Here is a 22,182-nt window from a genome sequence, read left to right on the forward strand (position 1 = left end):
ATGGGAAGAAACCCCTTATAAAATTAAAACATATCATGTTCAACTCAATTCTAGTAAATGGTCAATTCTTGATGAAGTGGACATTTTTTCTATAGAAATATAAATAGGCAAAATTGATCTGTGAAAAAGTAGTGTATCGGAAAAAGCAGACAGGTACGGAAGAAAATGACGATGCATGTCGTTAAGGAAAAAAAAATCACTTCCAAGAAAATCTCTAAGTCCGGAGAATTTGTCAGTCTATCCTGGTAGATTTTAGGAAGAGAAAGGCTGGTGGACATATGGGGAGATAGTCTCAGTTTTCCAAAACAAGGTTGTACCTAGAAAGAGTTCATGCCCTTTGATCTCAAGATAATCCCAATACTATGACTCATTCTAATAAAATAACCGGGGCTTTATGCACAAAGGTGCTTATGACATATCTAAACTAGTGAAAAACTGGAAACAACCTAAATAGTCATCACTATGAGAATAGGCAATAAATCAAGGATATTTACAGCATAAAATACTATCTAGCCACCTGATTGTGTTCAAGTAATATTTAATGATACGCAGTCTCATGATAAGTGAAAAATCTGGATATAAATTTGATTTTACAATACAATCCCAACTTGTTTAAAACGATTTTCTTATATCGATGCATAAAAACACAAGTTGGATAGAAATATTAGTAGTCATGGGGCGTCTGGGTGGCTGAGTTGGTTAAGAGTCCGAGTCTTGATTTTGGCTCAGGTCAGGATCTCAGGGTCGTGGGATGGAGCCCCGCGTTAGGCTCTGCACTCAGCAGGGAGTCTGCTTCTCCCTCTCCCTCTGCCTCTCTTCCTGGTTTGTGCTCTCTCTCTCTCTAATAAATAAATAAGTAAAATCTTAAAACAAAAAGTCTCCACAGGTTAGATAACATTTTAATTATATTTTTAAGTTTTTCGTAATTATTTTTAAGTGAATGTTAACTATATGGTATCACGTTGTGCATATTATATTTTGTAATTTAGTTTCCCCTAGTGTATTCTCAACATTTTAAAATTCCTCAGTCATCTAAAGTATTTTTAATGGCTGCATAATATTTTATTATAATTTTTTTTCTAATTCAAACTGTGCTTCAATAAACACTCCTACTTGGCAGTCTTTCTTAGACCGTCTTCCAGTTTTTGAGTTCTCTACGGTGTACTGACTGAGGGTAGCCCAGCCTTGATTTCTCTCCAGAGGAACAGGGCACTCTTCCCTCCCCAGATGGACACTCTGGACCAGCGTGACCTACAACGTGAATATGCATTTGAGTCGCCCGGACATCTTTTTGAACTGCAGGTTGTGATTCAGTAGGTCTGGGTTAGCCCTGAGACCTGGCACTTTCTAAAGGGTCCCCCTGAAGTCCATGCTGTAGCTGCCCAGATCACACTTAGAGCAGCAGTTCCGAGGCCAGCGTATCTTCCGCCCATTCAAATTAAAAAAAAAAAACCCTTTCTCCTGTCTCAAGTTCTGGCTCCTCAATGGGATTCTAGTCCCAGCTCCTCCCTGCAAAAACCACAGAGAACAAGGTTAATCTACCTGAACTTGAAGTCTTATCAGGTATTTTAAGGCAGCTGATGTGTTCTCTGAGTTTTCTTTCTCAGCTTTTCCAAATATTCCACATGGGATATGACTTAAAGTCCCTCAGCGTCTTGATTCCTGTCTCCCTTGTCCCTTTTACAGTATAGTTCCCATAATGGAAAGTACTGCTTCTGGTGTAGGCTGATGGGCTGCAGGTACAGGGAGACCATCAGGACCTTTATCCCAGTGGAGTCCTGCTGTGAAGTCAGCTCAGAGCTCTTGTCACCGGAATGACTCATGCTGAGCCCATTGTCAGCTAAGAGCCTGAAGTCATCTCCACCGGGGCTGCTGTTGGTTCACATCTTCCTTAACTTCTACTTGAGCCTAAGTAACCCAAGGAACTCTTGGTACGCTCTGGGTTTCTCACTTGAATTTGGCACAGAGCTGTCCTGGTCTCAGAGAAAGACGCTGCGACCACAGGAAGGGGGCGGTGTTGAGTTAGAGATCCCACCACCATTTAGACCAATATAAAGGTGTCACTGATATTTGCAAATTACACCTTTTTCAGCTTCATTTAGGAATCTCGCATTTGATAATCAGACATTTCTGAAGAAAGAATCTATAGCAGTTGATAATGCAGAAATTTTTATTTTTAGTTTATTGAAATGACCTTTATCCTGTGTAACCATTTCCTTTCCCCTGCCTATCCATCCAATATGGGGTGATATAGACTGAGCCGGTGACATGTAATATTCATACTATGTGCAACATGATCTTAATAAATGCTGTTTATGGATAATTCAGAAAACATCAGAGAAGAAAACATTAAAGAAGTAAATGAGACTCCCATTTGATGGCATCATCTCCCAGCACCCATTATTGACATTTCTTTCATTCTTTTTTATTTGCCTATTTTTATCTTGCTAAAAATATTTTAAATATTTTAAGTGTTTTATCACTGAGTAATAGATGTTCATTGTAGAAAAAAAGTGGAAAATAGAAATTCCCATTATCTAGAAATAACCTCAAGTTACATTTTGGTATGTTTCTTTTAGGATTTTTTTTTTTAAGATTTTATTTATTTATTCAACAGAGATAGAGATAGAGATAGCCAGTGAGGGAGGGAACACAAGCAGGGGGAGTGGGAGAGGAAGAAGCAGGCTCATAGTGGAGGAGCCTGATGTGGGGCTCGATCCCATAACGCCGGGATCACGCCCTGAGCCGAAGGCAGACGCTTAACCGCTGTGCCACCCAGGCGCCCCTCTTTTAGGATGTTTAAATCTGTATATAAATTACATTCTTTGTTAAGAAATGAAGTTACACAGGGGCGCCTGGGTAGCTCAGTCAGTTAAGCATCTGACTCTTGATTTTGGCTCAGGTCATGATCTCAGGTGATGAGATTGAGCCCCCCATTGGTCTCTGTGCTGGGTGTGGAGCGTGCTCAAGATTCTCTCTCCTTCTCCCTCTGCCCCACACCTCCCCCCACCCAACTGGGAAAAAAAAAAAGGAAATGAAGTTACACAGTAATACTATATTATAAAGTTTTTTTCCCACTTGACAATATGTTAGAAGCATTTCCAGTCAAAAATATACATATTAACAATGCTTGATATTTATATATTATATATGCCATGTATCTTATATGTAATGAATATATTTTTACAATATCATTTTAATGGATGCATGTATTCCATAATATGAATTTATTTAACCTCTCTTCTATGGTTAGATAGTATGAGTTAAAAATTTCTTGCTGGAATATAAACTTTTTATTCTAAACAGGATCACTGCACTAGATGATGTGTTCTTAATCTCTTTGTTAATATGTACTACTTGATGATGCCTCCTTCTTAACATTTTTTTAAAATAGTTTTATTTATTTATTTGACAGAGAGAGGCAGTGAGAGAGGGAACACAAGCAGGGAGAGTGGGAGAGGGAGAAGCAGGCTTCCCGCTGAGCAGGGAGCCCGATGTGGGGCTTGATCCCAGAACCCTGAGATCATGCCCTGGGCCGAAGGCAGATGCTTAACGACTGAGCCACCCAGGGGCCCCATTCTTAAACATTTTTTAAACTTAACTTTATTACAAATATACATTTCAATGTATTAATATAGTTTACCTACTTGACATTTTTACTGACCTTTAAGGCATTATATTAATTGCATATATTATAGATTGCTTAGCTATAATATAATCATAAATGGCACATTAGAAACTATTTTTAATAAGAAAATGATGAACATTACACAGTATAGTAAATAGCTTTTTTTTTCTATATTTCTATATTCCATATATTTTCCATATTAGTATTCATAAACCTTTTCTACCAGTTTGTACATCCATGCTTTCTCTCAAGCTTGTTAAAGTTGAGATACCTCAAGCCAACAGACCTTCTCCATTTAGGCCCCTCTGTCACGGGGTGGGCAGATTTCACTTTGGTTTACTTGGTTTTCTTTCTTGCGTCTCCTGCATTATGAGGCAGAAGAGGAACTCCCTTCAGTCTTCATTGGCTAAATCACTTTCCATGGTTGCAGTTCTCTGGAATACTATTTTAGAGAACATTCAGTGAACTTACTCTGTATGTTTTCACATTGTGAGGATTTACTCTGTAAGAATATTATTTCACCTGTATTTAGAGAAAGTCGCTTGTTTTGGCAATCTCTCTTTTGCTATGAGAATTCACACGAGCCAAATTCCACTTTCCGAAATGCTGTGGGCCAAACGTCATGCTGTGCAAGTTCGTATCTTAAGACTGTAGATTTCTGAATGGGTTCATAAGATGAAATACAACTTACTTGTGCTCACTGCCTTTCCCTAGAAATTAATTCCAGAATGTTTTAAATGCCTACGTGCAGTCATAGATTTCAGCTGCTAATGACAGCAGTCAATGAATTCAGAAAAAAGACATCAGTGTTTTCAGATGGGTTAGATCACATGTTTTAATAATTTTGCAGATAAGGAAATTCTGACCTTGAGGGGAAACCCCCTCGGTCCCTCTAAAGATAACAAGTCATTCTAAAGGATACTTTTATTCTTAATTTTTTAAAAGATTTTATTTATTTATTTGAGAGAGAGTGAGCGAGAGAGCACACAAGCAGGGCGAGTGGCAGGCAGCGGGAGAAGCAGGCTCCTCGCTGAGCAAGGAGCCCAATGGGGGACTTGATCCCAGGACCCCGGGATCATGACCTGAGCCAAAGGCAGACATTTAACTGACTAAGCCAGCCAGGTGCCCCTGAAGGATATATTTTTAAAGACAGTAACTTAAAAATGAAGAATTCTGTTCACTTCGGGGTACCTGGGTGACTCAGATAAATAAATAAAATAAATAAATAAATAATAAATAAATAAAATCTCTCAAAATAAATAAAATCTTAAAAAAAAGAATTCCATTCATTTCAAGTTTGACAGGATTTGGCATAATAAATTTATAATGTATAGTTTATATGTATTTTTACTTTACCAGGGTAGTAGAAAATATGGCTCTGGTCTCGTGATGGTTTATATGGTATATGTCTTAGCAGGGACACAAATTGGATGTAATTTTGTCTTTGGGTTTAGATATTTGGTTTTCAGATGCTCTCCTCATGTTGTCTTATCCCAGCCTCAATCCATGCACGGCGGTGATTCTAACTTTCTGTACTAAAACCACGTTCCACCTCTTACATCACCTGTCAGCTGTGGTGAAGAGTCCTTGCTTGTCCTTCGGGAGCCTAGGTCATGTTGGCCATGAAATAGGCCTAACTATCGACCACTCCCTGAACTACAAACGTGGGAGTGGGGCATCCTGTGGTGGCGTGAAAATGTTATGGCTTCAATCTTTCTGCAGAATGTGGAAAGAAAATCCTTCTTCAGCTCAGTCTCTATTAAAAAAGCAACTCTTGCTGAATCGGAGATCGCACTTAGGAGGCCTTCCGGATTTCCACTCTCCCTCTAGGCCCTGTGATCAGCCTCCAAGTAAACAATATATTATCGATTGCTCAGCTATAATATGATCACAAATGGCACATGAGAAACTGCCAGAAACCGGGCTGGCCTGCTGCGGAACGAGAGACCACCCGAAGCAAAGGCAAGCTGTCTCACTTGAGTCACCCATCTTAGACTAGCCAGGCCCTGGTTTATCTGCTGGCTAACTGGCAGCTGACCAAAGACCCACGAGTGAGTCTGGCTGAGACCGGCAGCCCAGCCCAAATTGCCTACCCCTATCATTGTGAGTGAAAGAAATGGCTGTGGTTTCACACACTGAATTCTGAGGTTGTTCGTTACACAGCAAAAGCGAGGTGGTACACGCTGCTGGAGAGGTCTGGTCACATCACAAGTCTGATAACTGGCTCGGTTGTATTTGATTTTTGAAGCAACCTTTGGCGCTCTCTGGCTTTCCCTGCCGTCCTCAGCTCTGCTACAGCACTTCAGTGTGGTGGTTGACGTGTTGGGCGCTGTAATCGCAGACCTGGGTCTGAAATCCAGTCTCTTCCACGTCTTTGCTGAATGACCTTGGGCAAGTCACGTTCCTCTCTCTGGACTTTACTCATGGAAACACGGAAAACATGGAACAGGATATTGCCTAATGATATCACATGTAGCTCCTTCTCCAGTATCCTTCCCTGGCCCCCCATACTTCCTTCCTAACAGAACCCTGATTTCATTCAATCATTCACACACTGTGCATTGTTTTCTGCGTTCTCTGCATAGCCTCGATGAGCAGCTGATTCCTAATTAGTCTCAACGAATCTTGGAAATTCCATTGCCTTTGCCAATGATTAGCTTAAAAAGCAGGGCATATGATCAAATTTTGACCAGTGAGAAATGAGAGGGAAGATGCTGGTGTAGAGGGATTTGGGGGAAATATTTCTTCACTTTTTTTTTTTTAAGTTGATTTATTTACTTAGATCTCTACACTCAATCTGGGGCTCTAGCTCAAAACCCTGAGATCGAGAGTCACGTGCTCTTCCAACTGAGCCAGGCAGGCGGCCCTATTTCTTTACTTTTAAGAAGCAAGTAGAGGAAGAGATGACCTGTTTCTTCTCCTAGAGATTGTTTGGTCTGGAGATGAGGCCTGGGACTATAGTAGCCATCTTGTGGTCATGGAGGGAGTTACTTAAGAGTAAAGCCAAGGGGCACCTGGGTGGCTCCTTCGATTAAGTGGTTAAGCCTCTGCTTTGGCTCAGGTGGTGATCTCAGGATCCTGGGATCGAGCCCTGCTTGTCAGGCTCCCTACTCAGTGGGGAGTCAGCTTCTTCCTCCCCGGCTCCCTCCCCCTGCTCGTGCTCACGTGCTCTCACTCTCTCTCAAATAAATATATAAGTAAATTTTTAAAAGTAAAGCCAAAACCCTGAGGAAGGCAGAGGCACCGAATGGGAAGAGCCTGGGTCCTTGAACCTATCACTAAGCCCCTGGAACTCCAATCATGGAATCGCCCCAATCTCAGAGATGCTTATTGTGTGAAATACAAATCCTTTATATGATTTAGGTTTGTTTGAGTCAGGTTTTTCTGTTCCTTGCTAACCAAAGCATCCTCGGTGAGGTACCCCTCAGCACAGCATCTAGCCCATAGTAAGCCCTCCACAAACATTAGCTCTTGTTATAATTGTATTGGCTTCTTCCCCTCAGCTATGAAACGGTTTCAGATTTCACAGATCTTGGAAACACACTTTACTGAATTCTACTGAGCCTCTCTGCCTATGGCCCTAGACCTAGAGCAGGGGTTGGCACTATGGCCAGTGGGACAAATCGAGCCCACCGCTTGCTTTTGTAAGTAAAGTTGGCCCGTGTTCTGCAGTCAGTTCATCACGTCCTCAATGCCTATTCACACGGGGGCCTTGTTCACAACGCAGCTTTCACCCCAGAGATTCTGCTTCATTGACTGTATCAGTTAGGACTTTAATAGGCAAGTGACAACAAACCTGACCCAAGCTACAACAGTGGCTTCAGGATACAGGGGCTCAAATGGGATCATCAGGATCAGATTCCATGCTTTCCATCTCTTGGCCCTGCTTCCTCTGTGTGGACTCCAGTCTCAGACAGTGTCTGACATTGAGGGCCACCATATGGCCCAGCAGTGCCTATCTTTTCTAATTCATGTCTAGCGGGAAAGAGGGAAATCTTTCTCAACATTTTCGGTATAACTTTGAAGAATCACAGTGATTGATTTGACCTAAGCATTGAAAATGCTCTCTAGAAAGCTGCAGAGAATTCCTCTTTACCCTTTGCCTTTTATGTGTTGTCTTCCTTTACTAGTTTACAAACTTGAAGAACAGTGCTCGGCAGCTAGTCTATGCTTAGCAAATACCACTTTGAGTAAATGAATGTAGATGTATTTAAAAGTTGGAACTGGGATCATGCCTCACATATATCTTTGTTTTCTGCTTTTTAGAAGTTTATGTGTTTATATCATGAGCATTCCTTTATGTCAGTAAAGCTGTTTGGATTGGAGTCCAGAGGCAACGAGCCGTCACTGAAGGTTTTTAAGCAATGGTTGACATTGACCCATTGGCTTAGGAGCCATGTTGATCTCATTCTGGCCCATATTCTCTGCATTACCCATAAAGACTGCATCATACAAATATTTCCACATCTCCTCCTCCCATCCCGCCCTTGGAGAATTGTGTTGTAGCTACTACAGTTTTCATTTTGAAGATGATTGGAGATGACTTCTTTTTTTCAGCCTGCTCATGTTGCTCAGTTGTCCAAAGTAGTTGCAGTCGTGTGACACGCCCGCTCCCTTTCCCCCGGGGCTGGGGCTGCTACCTCATCCCTAAAAGATGTACTGCTTCGTGAGATCAGCTTACAGCAAACCATGCACAGATAACTTTTCAAACATTTAATTGTAATACTTCCATGCTTAAATCACCAAATTGGCCTTGGAAAATATGCAATCTCTTCAAATTACATTCTCTTTTAACTCAGAATTTACAATATAACAGGGCAGTCTGTATACTTAAGACATTTGAAAATGGGTGCATGAAAACGGCCTTGATTCACGGGATGGTCTATTTTTTTTTTAAATCGCAGTATTGTAAATGCAACAAATAATGCAAGTCAGCTGTGTGATACCTTTTTACCTGTATTGCGCGTAATGGGTAGAGGGGACTTAGGGGTTGTATTAGTCTCCTAGGGCTCCTGTGACAAAGTATCACAACCTCGGTACTGAAAACAACAGAAGTGTATTCTCCCACAGTTCCAGAATTAAGGCGTTAGCAAAGCCATGCTCTCTCTGAGACTCTGGGTAGGGTCCTTTCTTGCCTTTTCCCAGCTTCTGGTGGTGACCAGCAATCCTTGGCATTCCTTGGCTTGCAGCTACACACTCCAATCTCTGCCTCCCTGTCACATGACATTCTTCCTGTGTGTCTCTGTCCTCATATGGCATTTTCTTCTTCTTATAAGGATAATAGTCATATTGAATTAGGACCCACTCGTATGGCCTCATCCTAACTTGATTACATCTTCAAAGACCTTATTTCCAAATAAGGTTATAGTCCCAGATACAGGGGGTGGAGTTTAGGACTTCAACGTATCTTTTGGGGCAAATAATTCAATCTGTAACAGGGGTCATCTAGTCTATGTCTCTACTGGACACAGGAATCCGCTGTACAAGGTCTGTTCAATCTTCAGATATAGGTACAATGCACGACAGTCAGCTTGAATCAAAACCAGGTAGGTGGGGTAGGAGAAGGAAGAGGATCTCGGCACCAGATCTTCCCATTCTCACAAGAGTGAGATAGTTGCTGTTGAACTGACCTAGCTATAGAATTGGTTGGGAAACCTGGGTGGGTAAGATAAAATCTAAAAAAGTGCTTCAGGGAAAGTCAGGTGCTGGGCAGAGTGGTGGGGAATCCAGCTGGTGACAAATATTCTGGAAGTAGATGAATGGGATGGTCATCACCCTCTAGATACCACTGGTCAACACAAGTACAGAGAGAGAGTCATATTTGTGGTTTCAGATTGCCCAGGCGTCCTATTTAAAAAAGTAAAAAAGAAATAGGGAAATTAACTTTAATACTATATTTTATTTAACCCAATAGAACCAAAATATTATGATTTCCATATGTCATTGATATAAAAATATTAAGACGTTTTGCCTTCTTTTTTTCCATACTGAGTCTTCAAAATCCAATGTGCATTTCATACTTGCAGCACATCACTAGCCATTTCTCAAGAGCATGATAGCCGTGAGTATTAGAGTGCTCCAGATTCTAGAAGTGCTACCCCTCGTTGGTGGGATCCCGGCCACAGTCTGGGTTGTAGGTGAGACTCATTTCTGGGGAGGAACACTGGCAGGAGCAGAGCAAACAATCAAGGGGTTTGGAGAAAAGTTGAAGACAGGCCCGAAGAGGAAAAGGTGTTCCAAGTGGGGACAAAGTGAATACAAGGGACAGAGACCCACTTTAACTTGCTTAAGTAGGGGTGGGGTGGTTGTTCTGCACAGTGAGATCCCTCGGAAATGGATTGTAAGAAGTCATTCGTGGGCCAGGAGTACAGGCAGGAATTCTGTTAGACAATCATTCTCTTTGTCTGCCTCTTCAGGGTTATGAAACCTCTTATTCCCACTTTGGTTTGTCTGCTTTGTTAGGCCCTTTCTACACATTGATTTCCTCTCTTATTTATCTACTTGAACCTTAAAATGTCTTTCTCTAGAGCCTCTACAGCCTCTCAACCCAGCTCCACACCACTAACTCCATCTCCCATTGTCCCCGTTTCATGTTCCAAGGAGAGAAAATCCGATTGGCCTATTGGTCAGTCATCCCATCAACAGAAGGCCAAGCTCACCTAGTACGAACAGGGCCACCTAGGCTCATCCCTGATGTCAGGCCGTGGTTCTCACAGTGGGTTCTCCCCACCAGTAGCATCAGCAATGTAAACTCATGGGCCCCACCCCAATCTGACGACTCGGTGTTTCTGGGGATGAACATGCAGCACCATGCTAGAGCAGAAGATGGGGGCAGATTCTTCCAGAAGGGGATGTGGGCAGGGACGGCCACTGTAAGCAAGAGTGGGGTGAGTGGCCTGCGGTAACCTTGATCTGGAGAAACACAGGCCCCAGATGTGACCTCAGTTTTCATCAGTGGGAACCAGGTCTGCTGGGAGGGGGTCAGGGACGGGGTCATAGAGAACAGCTTGGAATGTGACCTAATTCTAAACCATGTCAGGACAGGACTGCACATGCGGGTTTTTAGTAAACCTAACTTAGAGGACCTAGGACAGGCAAAGGCAGAGAGGAAATGAGTGGAGATGGGGGAGGGAGGGTCGGGTTAACAACTGTAAGTACGTGGGGGGGTGGTGGTGCTGTGCTTAGCTGCTTTATCAGTGATAAGCTGATCTGAAGGAAGCTAGAAGTATTAAATTAAATTAAATTCATGTTATTTTAAACATTAAAGAAAGTTGAATTTTAAGCAGTAGTAGAAACTGCTGAGTTCTTGATGTTTGCTTTTTTCCATGGTGCATAAACTGTATTAAATTTGAAATTTACACTACAAAAATAGCTTCACAGGAGGACCATTATTAACATAGCCTTACCTCAGACAGATTTTTTATTACTGGAGACAACTCTTCTATGTAAAAAATATATTAATGGCTGGAGCAGAAGAAAAATACCAGCTACAGATGGTAAGCATTTTCTTGCAAAGTCACATCAAATTTAACATTAGCCTTGGAAAACAGAAACATGTTTTAAACAAAAGGTTTTAAATATTCTTATAACCATGTGTAGATTTTCACCTCTGGTCTAGGATACCATCATAAAGAGTGCAACTTCCAGTGATTAAAATATGTTAATAAAAAAGTTTAAAACTCTTGCTCCAAAATGCTGTTTAATGTTGTTACAGGATTTTCATTGGAAGTTTCTACCAAGTGGCATTTATGGAAGAAGACTTATTTTATTAGTATGAAATAGGTGGGGTTAGTAAACTTGAGACAGATGCCTAAAATAATGATTTGATAAAAGGTGCACAATTCTACTGAGAGCCAATTAGAAGTCATAAGGGAATAAAAAGGCTTTGAAAAGACTTTCTGCAATTCCCATACCCATTATAGACATGCATAGGTATGATTTACATTGGAAGTGGATTTCTATTTTAGGAAGAAAGAAAAGGGTTCATTCCCTAATAATCGTTTTTCCTCCTTTTTTCTCAAGCTTATGTCTAAGTGTATTGCCCACGATGAAGCAATGCTATGCATCTAATGCTGAAATTTAATCTAATGAAAGTTTAGCTCTCCTGAATAGTATGAATGGTTTTAAAGTGTTATTCTTATCTGAATCTTTTGTTTTAAATGATGAGATTTAAACCTATACAAAGGCAAGTGTAAACAGAGTCCTGCTCTATATGTTAAGCATGTATACATTTTTCCACACTGTCAGTTCCATGTTTGAAGGTACTGCTTTAAACTTCTCAACAAGGAGTCTCCCCAGCTCCGCCCCCCCCCCCCCCCCACTGTTCTCAAATCCTAACTTCTGTTGCCTAATACAAAGCTACAAACTATGTTAGTGGGTGGTTGGGAACAAAGTGTGTGCCATAAGAGTAAGGCAAATATGTATGTATCTGTCAGTTTGTGAAATTTCTTGCCATTGTCCATCCAGTCTTTTAAACTGTGGTAGCAGCCATCGCTCAAATTGATTAGTGGACCTTCATTTCTAAGGGAACTCGTTCAACTGCTTTGCACATAGTAGGCACTTAGTATTTCAATTTGAATGAATTCCTAGCACTGTCCTTTGAATTTCTAGTCTAACTCATAGAACTTTATATAATTTCTGGGTACTTTAATTGCAGGGCTGTAGCCAGACTGATGAGATGCTGGTGCAGGTAACTCCGTCTGGAGAATGCAGAGACATCACTGATAAATTAAAGGGAATGACTGATACTGAATTAGCATTAAAATATATTAGATTTTATTAAACATTTAAAATCGCATTAATAACAGCCTTCAGCAAAGCTAACAAAGCACATAAAAAAATCCCCCCCAACTGTTATTCTTAGTTTTCATTGTCCTACATCCTTTTGCAGGCATACGACTTTTTGTTGTGCTTTTAAACTTTATTTGTAAACTCTTCCATATTATATGATCTTCATAATTGCCATTTAAATGGCTGCATAAAAATTGATGGGGATGATGTAATAACATTCACCATTAGGCTGTTCCCTCAGCCCTCTTTTGTTATTAACCGAACTTTGCAAAGAACATCTTCTGTATTATATATCAAGAATAAATTTCGAAGAGTGCACTTACAGGGTCAAAGGGCAAGGTACACTTATTTTTATTTCATTTTCTATTTTTTCCCCCTGAGATAACACAGTACTGTATGAAAAGCTTTGCATACAATGCTCTCCGAGGTTTATCTTGTTAATAATCCTTTAAGGTATTATTATCAATCTCCTATCCTTGGAGATACAGTCGGAAAAAGAGCCGGAGCAGGCAGGTAACCTGATCTCGTCCACCAGGTGAGTCCTGGATGGAGGTGGCAACGACGATACCAGGAGCAAAACACCCCACGGATTTGCAGGAGCCCTCGGTATGGGAACAGTGTCTCTTCCCTTACCCCAGCGACGCTCAATTCCCGGGGACTTCCGCTCAATTCGCGGACTCGGTTCCAACCATGCTCGCCCCAGCCTGTTAGATCGCCCTGCACGCAGTGGGCGTCTAATAAATGAAACCTGCGTCGCCCGGACAAAAGCTCTCCCTTAAGTGGGCTGGACCCTAAGCCCCTCCTGGTGCCACAGAGCTCGGCTCCGCCACTTTGCTCTTTTGCCTGTTCTCTCCCCAAGTTCTGTGTGGGACCCTCGGCTGCAGCGAACTCCACCCCCAACCCTTCACCGCCAGCGCCCAGGCCGCCCCGGGCTCCGCGCCCCGGCCGCCCCGGGCTCCGCGCCCCGCGCCCCCGCGCCCCGGGCACCCTGCGCGCGCCCGCCCGCCTAGGCCCCGCCCCGCCGGCCCCGCCTCCCGTCTCCTCCCCGCCCCCTGGAGCCGACGAGTGGCGGCGGCGGCCCCAGGACCCGGTTCCCTCAGACAAGAGGGCGGGTGGAGGAGGAAGCGGCCGAGACCCGAGTCCTGCTCCGGCGCCGCCGAGCACCTCCCGCCTCGGCCGACCAGCGCCGTCGGCTCCTGGGCCTCGCCGAGCCGAGAGGAGGGAAAGGCGGAGGCGGCTGCGTGCGGGCGGCGGGGGCGCGGGCGGAGGCGGCGCGGCCGGCCGCGGCTGCCGCTTTGTTGTGCGGCCCGGGCCGAGGAAGGAGAAGTGGGAGGAGGGGGGAGCTCGGCGTCCCGCTCCCTCCGCGGCTCATGGCGACGACGCTCGGCACATCCGGGACCCTCCGGCCGTGGCGGCCGCGGCGCCGGCTGCTCGGGCCCCAGCCCCGGCCGCTGTGGTGACTCCGCCGCGCCTCGCCGTCGCCCCCGCCCCGCCCGCCAGCCCCGGGCCCCGCGCCGCGGCCGCAGCCCCGCCGCCGCCGCCCCCGCCGCCGGGGACATGTCTAACCCCGGGGGCCGGAGGAACGGGCCCGTCAAGCTGCGCCTGACAGGTGAGGGGGGCGGCGGGAGCTGGGCCGGGGCAGCCGCGGGGTGGGCGAGCCGGCGGGGGGTGCCTGTGGCCTTGGGAAGGGCCAGGGTCGGGATCAATGGTGAGTTGGGGGTCGGGGACGTGGGAAGGCCTAGTTCAGGGAGAGTAATGGCAAAACCACTCGCCCTTGTTGGGAAATTCTTTAAAAAGCCGACGGTGTCTCGGGGGTCTTTTGTTGCGGGGAGGGCTCCCCTGGTTGGACTCGCAGGCGGATTTGAGGTCGGAAAGCCTTGGCCGAGGAGCACGACACTCTCCGGGGCCTCGGGGAGCAGCCCCCGGGCTACTGCCCAGGTGGGGTCGTCGGGGGGATGAAGAGCTCCTGTGGCGGGGATTATTGGATCCGGTTGCTGACTGCGCGCAGTAAACACTCCTTAAAGATGGAGCGCTTAACGGGAGGGCGTGTGTGTGTTCCCTGGTTGTTAACTTGTTCGCCCACTTAATGCCCGCGTGCAAAAACCTTCATTCTCGGCCGCCAGCCACTGCAGCTGGTGCCGCACACCTGAAACACACGTCTTTGGGAGGGGAGGAGACCGGGGTGGATTTTTCCGGTGTGTCCGCCTTCTCCGACGACTCCGGCTCATTGTACACTCTGTGTTTTGGAAGTGTTTGATTGTAGGGTAGCATGTTTTGGGTTGTTCCTTGTAGGCCGCAGAACTTGTGTCTCACTTCTAACTCTAGACCTGCTTTAAGAACACACTTTTTTTTTTTTGGTACATTTCTAAGTATGTGCTCATACAAACTTGCAGGCGAAGTTTTCTCTCTCCTCCCCTCCTCCCCTTCCCTTTTCTAAATGGAAAAGAATGTATGGAAGGGTTGCTAGGTAGAAGGCTTCTCTCTTACAAAGTGTTTATGATTCCAAGTGCCTTAAATCTTTAACATTATAGGTACATTTTGCTTACACAGTGCCATTTTTTGTATTCTTACGTGGTCGTGTCACCCCATTTTAAGGACAAATTATTTTTGGTTTGAAAGTGGAATTGAAGTCACTGTAGTTATCCTAGTTTCACCATTAACTATTAATAAATCATACAAGTCGTTGGGGGTGTGTGGTGAGAAAGGTTCTGTGTGTGTGTGTGTACGCGCGTGTAAACATAAACTGTAGTTATGTTTGCCTTTACTAGACGTTGAGATTTATATGGACTAATTTTGTAATTGAATGCTTGTGTGTCACATCCCAGTCCGCTGGCTGAACTTTACAGATAAAAACTTGAAAACTTGCAGTGAATTTGGTATTTGAGAATTTAACCTGTTAATTTGCTGCGCTTTAAAAAAAATATGACTTTTATGACAGTTTTACTTTCCTTGGAGAAAATTGCAAAAAACCATGAACTGAGTGGTTCTTAATGGAAAACCTGGATTGGAGATCCCCCCCCCCCCCCATTGCCCCCTTTCAGTTTCCTTGTTTTCTTGGGAAACCTTTATAAGGGATCTTTGTTGCTTTAGGGTTTATCTACTAATGTTCCTCTCGGAAATCAGTCCTGTGGTAGTGATCATGGAAAGAACCTGTGATTCCAGGTGTGCAAAAAGCATCAGAAATAGGCTGTGGGCCATGTATGTCCTTCTAGGCTATATGCATAATGAGAAAATGAGGGAGAAAACAGGTATTTTGATTTGTTTTGCAGATATAATGAATTTGAAGTTTTTACTGTGACTCAGTAGGTCTTAAAATGTTTATTTGTGGTTTTCTTACAGCCTATGATACATTCTAAAAATTCATGAGTAAACTTAGGAGAAAAGATGACACTTCTTTTTGGAGGGGGAGAGGGAACACCAGACTAAATTTATAGAGGGACTTTTGTATTTTTAGATTTTTCTGAGGAATATTAAATACAGTGTCTCCTTAATTGTAAAAACAGTTTGAGGTATTCTCAATTTTTTAAAACCATTGGGAATTTGTCTCTGTCATATTTTAAGAAAAAACTATTCAGATATTAAAAACATTGCCCTCTTCTTTTTGGTTACATTTGGTGGATTCTCTTCTGTTTTGCCAGGAAAGTTAACATATTTTTTCATTTTTGCCCATTTACAAATTAGATGGTATAGATTTTAACAAATAGATTTCAAGAGCTGGATTCAATTAGCAGCTTTTTAGGACATAAACATTAAAGGGTTAGATGGAAAAGATTGTTTTGACTGACTGGATAAATGACAGGGCTGTGTTTGATGTGCGTCCAGGAATTGGTCTGGAGCTGGTGCCCAACTTTTCAGTCCATCTTGAGAAGCCAAATAAAATATTTAACCTAGGCCTCGTTTTGTTTAAAAAAAAAAAAAAAAGTTGATTCTTTGTTAAGACCTTAAGAAATGTTTGGCATACCTTTAGACTAAGTGTTTAACAGTTCATTTAGATCGGGGTTCCATAATAGAGGAAAATCACTTAAAAAAAAAAAAAAGACACATCCCACAGTGAATTTTTATTTGGTTTACAATACACTTGGGCTGTAAGATGCTTTAAAATTATTGTTCTTTGCTTTAAGTCAGCACCATACTAGTATTTTAAATTTATAGAGTGTCTTTGATTTCATGGTGCTTTATGAACTGTACTCAATTATATCTTTAACATAGAGTTGCCCCTTTACTGAAAGGTATAAACAATTCTGGCATGATGACCCACACACACTCACACATACACACAAACTGAAGAAGAAATATTTGAGCCATGAGATCTCTGCCCACAACAGATACTAGACTTTTCCACATATTATTACTTAGTGAACTGTTTGGTATTTTTGATGCTAAGGAGGCAGGGTTAATTTAATCCCACATTCGAAATTCTTCAGGCCATTGGTGGTTAAAATCTGATTTGGTCCATCAGGTACTTCAGTTGTTCTTATGACATATTAACACTTAATCATTAAAGTAGGCTGTATGGTAGTTATCAATTTCAACTATTATTTCTGTAGGGAATTGATTATAAAATGTAAAATTTATATACATTATACTTATTAATATCTGATACTGGCTTTTCTTACAGTGCTTTGGATAGAAAATATTCATTGTATTTGGTTACAGAAAAAAATGGGGTAATTTTTTATATCATTATTGTTTTTGAAAATCAAAGACTTGAAAAAGCAGTTTAATATAATTTGTAATGTTTAAATTTCTTAGATATGGAGAAATAACAGAATACTTCTCCAGAAAATTTATTGCAGACCTTTTTGTAACCTAAATGTTTTTGTATGCTGTTCCTCATGTTATTAATTTATAAAATCCTTGGCAGTAATGAGGTTAACCTTGTCTATAGCTAAAGGAAAATCAACTTTAAAAGTCCCACTTTAGATATGCTGGTATCTTAGTATTGTTTTACTGTATATTTTATTGATTCTCAAGGGTTTAAAAATCACAACTTGATTATATCTCATAGGTTTCTAAGTAGGGGTGTTAGTGATTTGAATGTCCCCAATTCATTTTATTTTCTTGGTTTTTGAGGAGGAAGCTAATGTGGCTTAAGCCCCTTCCTTTTGTCTTAAGTTGTCTTTTCTAGTCTAACATTCAGACATGTAGTGGAACCTGCTTAGGTTCCTCATGTAGTTTGGTTTTCATTGGTGAGTGAAGGGTGTGTGTGTGTTTTAATCATGGATTTTACTTTTTTTCCTATTGGTTGAACTGTAACTATTGTATACTACCATGTTACATATTTGGCTTATCATTTAGCATATTTAGCATAAAACTCAATTTTCAAGGTAAACAAAAGGTCACACTTTAGGCACACAAGATTTTTATTGTCGCCATTTTTGATGTCCGTTAAAGATTTTGAAGGCTTTTAAAGATGTACTATGACCTAGTTTTTCAAATAGAACACATTTAACAGAACTTAATATTTTATTTATGATTCAGTATCATTGTGAATATAAATTAGCATCTGTTGTAATGTGTAGTGTAAGGATATCATCATGGTGTATGCAGAGAACTGTTTGACCCTGACTGTATGGTGATAAGTTGTTTAACCCCATTCTTACTGCTTTTTCTCTTTTTTGCTGTCATTTTTGTTTACTGTTACTTTCTTTGTTCTAAGAATGCTGGACCCTTGAAATACACTATTGTAATCAGCATTGTTGTGTGTTTCTCTATGACTGACAGGTATTGAATGTTTATTAAGTGCCAGACGCTGTGTTAAGTTTATATCTGTTATCACTCTTAATTCTCACAGTAGGTCCAAGAGGTAGGAAAAACTTGGGGAGGTCAAGTTCATGTCAGAACCCCAAATTGTCTGTCTAGGAAGCTTGTTACAACGTCTAAGATTTTGTGTGGAAAAATAAAATAAATACATTCCATTTAGTTGGAATTACGCTTGCCCCTTGAGATTCTCACGCATCTTTTAAGGTTCAACTCAAGGTAGGGGCGCCTGGGTGGCACAGCGGTTAAGCGTCTGCCTTCGGCTCAGGGCGTGATCCCGGCGTTATGGGATCGAGCCCCACATCAGGCTCCTCCGCTATGAGCCTGCTTCTTCCTCTCCCACTCCCTCTGCTTGTGTTCCCTCTCTTGCTGGCTGTCTCTGTCTCTGTCGAATAAATAAATAAAATCTTAAAAAAAAAAATTTAAGGTTCAACTCAAGGCTTACCCTTATCCCTAGAACTTTCCTTGACCTGAGTTGGCCTTTCCTTTGTGACTAAGAGGCTCTTCCTCTGCTATCAGACCTAACTCAGTGAAGGGTATTTGTTGTTTCTATGCTATAAGCTCTAGGAAGCCAGAATCTTTGTTTCAGTAGGGTTTTTGGCATTTTATTGAATGAATGCTGGAGACCTAGAGGTAATTCTCTGTAGTTCTTTATGTATTCTTTGTGGCTAATGCACTAGATGTGAATGGCAAGAGGTGAGGCTGGACAGGAACCAACCCAATTTGGAAAACTTACTATGTTTTGCCAAGGTGTTTGGGTTTTTGTTTTTTTTTTTTTAAGGTAGTGGGAACCATTGAAGGATTTTTAGCTTTGATATCTTTGATGTTTAGAAACATTGATCTTTGGGCAGTAGGGAGGATGGACTGGGATGGGAACTGTGAAGACTGATTTTAGGTCATCTAGTTAAGAGTAGGCTACATAACAACCGTTGTTCTTTTTTTCTTTTTATAACTTTTATGTCTAAATTTTTTTATTACAGGTGATTGCTGTAAACGTCTTGGTGTAGATAACTTTTTAAAAAGGATTATTTTCCTAGGATATTTCCACAGAAAGAGTGCTATTACAGGGGCACCTGGATGGCTCAGTCAGTTCAGCCTCTGACTCCTGATTTTTGGCTCAGGTCATGAGCTCAGAGTCCTGGGATGGAGCCTTGCAGCCAGGAGTCTGCTTGAGGATTCTCTCTCCTTCTGCCCCTCTCCTTGCTTACATGCACTCTCTCTCTCTCAAATAAATAAATAAATCTTAAAAAAAAAAAAAAAGTGCTGTTGCATTATGGGGTGTGGATCTTTTATAAGTTCTTTATTAATTTTTCCTCAGGCGGCTTCCTATAAGCATTGTGCCTATTTAGGGCAGCAATGAATAAATAAGTGTAACTTTTTACTATCCTGTTACAAGCATTGGTTCTTGTTTTAAATTTTTTGCTGATCATGGAATATAGTATTTAAACATTTACTTGTGAAGTTGAATATTTTCCTGTTATTAATGATACTTCTTTCTGTTGACTTGTTTGGCCTTGTCCTACTTATCTGCTAAGGCCTTTGTGTTTTTCTTATTGATCTGCTTGAGAATTAAAAATGTTAATCTGTTGTTAGATTTGCTGCAAATGTTTTCGCAGTCTGCTATTTGACTTTTAATTTTTCACCATTTTTGGACATCAGAAATGTGTTGTTTTAGGAATCAAATCTGTTAAACTTTTCTTTTGTTTTTCTTATTCTATTACTTGGAAGACCTTTTTCTTTAAGAGGCTTAGTAAATATTTAAGTACATTTTATTTTAGTGTTTCTTAAAAATCATTTAGGAAGATATTTCTCCCCCAGTTTCTATTTAGTCATCTCATTATTATTGATTAACCCGTTCTTCCTTTTGACAGTGATGGAATATCTTTTTATGTTAAATTAGTTATAATAGAGTCATATTGTCTCTTGTTCAGTGCCACACTTTTCATCATTGTAGCTTTATAATTTAGTTTAATATGCTGATTGTGATGGAACTTTTTCTGCTATTTTCACTTATTTGCTCTTCCACACAAGTATTAAACTTGTTAAGTTTAAGAGGAAATTTCCTTAGGGTTGTGATTAGAATCACCTTACTTTGGGAAAAAGAGGCATTTAAGTGTAGTTTTCCTTCCTAGGAGCACACTATATTTTTACTTTCATTTAAGCTTTTGTCCATATTGCTCAGGATAGTTCAATAATTTTATATGTTTGTTTTTTTTTTAAGATTTTATTTATTTGAGAGAGCGAGTGAGAGTGTGTGCACGTGTGCGTGCATGAGCAGGGAAGGAGGGGCAGAAGGAGATGGAGAAGCAGACTCCCCTCCCTGCTGAGCTGGGAGCCCCATGCAGGACTTGATCCCAGGACTCTGGGATGATGATCTGTGCCGAAGGCAGATACTTAACTGACTGAGCCACCCAGGTGCCCCTAATCTTCTATGTTTTGATGTAATTCCAGCTAATTTATATTTGTGACATTTTCATTGTATTTTCTAATCTTATTTATTGTTTGTTTTTAGGAATGCAGCAATAGGTATTTTTGCTTGATTAGAGCAATTTTGTTGAATGCTAATCCTGCTAGTATTTTACTTGATGCTAGTTTTCCAGGTACCAGTATTTGGCATTTTTTACAGTTGAATGTTTACATTAAAAAAATTTATTTTCTTGGGGTGCCTGGGTGGCTCGTCGTTAAGCGTCTGCCTTCGGCTCAGGGTGTGATCCCAGCGTTCTGGGATCGAGCCCCGCATCAGGCTCCCTACTCTGCTGGGAGCCTGCTTCTTCCTCTCCCACTCTCCCGCTTGTGTTCCCTCTCTCACTGGCTCTCTCTCTCTCTGTCAAATAAGTAAATAAAATCTTTAAAAAAAAAATTCTTTTCTTTTGGATTTTTCCACTAAAGTATAATTAGTTTAACAAAATGAGGAATTTCATGTTAGTTTGTTTTAGAATAAGTTCTGAAGGCATGGACTACTTTTTTTAAAAAACCGCATTTGATATACTGAGAAGTATTGACATGTATCTTAAGTTTAGCAGTTTGGTTTCTTACTAAATTAACAGCAGACATAAAACTTAAGTCTTATTTATTTGGTTTTTTAAGTTTTAAGATGTATCTTTATGTTAATGAATCTAATAATACCTAAAATGTTAGGAATTATTACATAGATAATTGCATAAAGGTTATTCTTTTTTCCCAGAAAGTTTCCTCATGCCCCTTCACAGCCAGTCTCCTTCTCCCATCCCCAGTCCTTGGCAACCACCACTTTACTTTCTGTCACTGTGGTTTTGCCTTTTCTAGAATTTTAAGTAAATGGAATTGTACAGTATGTAGTCTTCTGGGCCAGCCTTCTTTCACTTAGCATAGTGGTTTTGAGATCTGTCTATCTTGTATATCAGCTGTTTGTTCCTTCATATTCCTGAGGAATGTTGCATTGTGTACATATGCCCCATTTTGTTTATCATTTCATAAATATCCACAGATATTTCAGTTCTTTCCAGTTTTTAGCCATTACAAATAAAACTGTGAACATTTGAGTATACCTCTCTTTGTGTGAACATGTTTTTATTTCTCTTGGGTAAATGATTAGATTGTTGGTTCATATGGTGAATATGTAAATATGTGTTTAACTTTAAAAATAACTGCTGAAGTGTTTTTCAAAGTTGTACCATTCTGCATTTGTACCAGCAAGAGTTCCAGTTGCTCCCAGTCCTAGCTAGTACTTGAAGCTTGAACACTTGCTGTTGTCATCTTGGATTTTAGCCATTCTAATTGGTGTGTAAGATATTTCATTGTAGCTTTAATTGTATTCCCTTATTGACCTACAATGTTAAGCATTTTTTCATGGGCTTAGTTGCCATCTGTGTATCTTTGGTGAATATCTGTTCAAATATTTTGCTCATAATTTAAGTTATTTTTTTAATTATCAAGTTTTGAGATTTCTTTTTGTATTCTGGATACAAGTCCTTTATCAGATATGTGTTTTGCAAATATTTTCTTCTAACTTGGGGCTTTCCCCC

At 41.2% G+C, this 22,182-nt stretch overlaps 1 protein-coding gene across 2 annotated transcripts in view; it reads left to right on the plus strand.

The window, feature by feature from the left end:
- Positions 1–9,128: 9,128 nt before the first annotated feature.
- Positions 9,129–22,182, plus strand: part of SMURF2 (SMAD specific E3 ubiquitin protein ligase 2) — a 121,289-nt gene continuing 108,235 nt past the window's right edge. The window contains exon 1 of one of the 2 annotated variants that reach the window (XM_057318053.1): positions 9,129–9,174. In XM_057318053.1, the coding sequence (XP_057174036.1) occupies positions 9,144–9,174 (31 nt within the window). In that variant the 5' untranslated portion in view covers positions 9,129–9,143. Of the gene's footprint in view, positions 9,175–13,475; positions 14,028–22,182 lie in introns of those variants that run through there. The other variant, XM_026512456.4, reaches the window with a different exon arrangement.

This window comes from Ursus arctos, unplaced genomic scaffold, assembly GCF_023065955.2.
Source record: "Ursus arctos isolate Adak ecotype North America unplaced genomic scaffold, UrsArc2.0 scaffold_24, whole genome shotgun sequence".
Taxonomy (NCBI): domain Eukaryota; kingdom Metazoa; phylum Chordata; class Mammalia; order Carnivora; family Ursidae; genus Ursus; species Ursus arctos.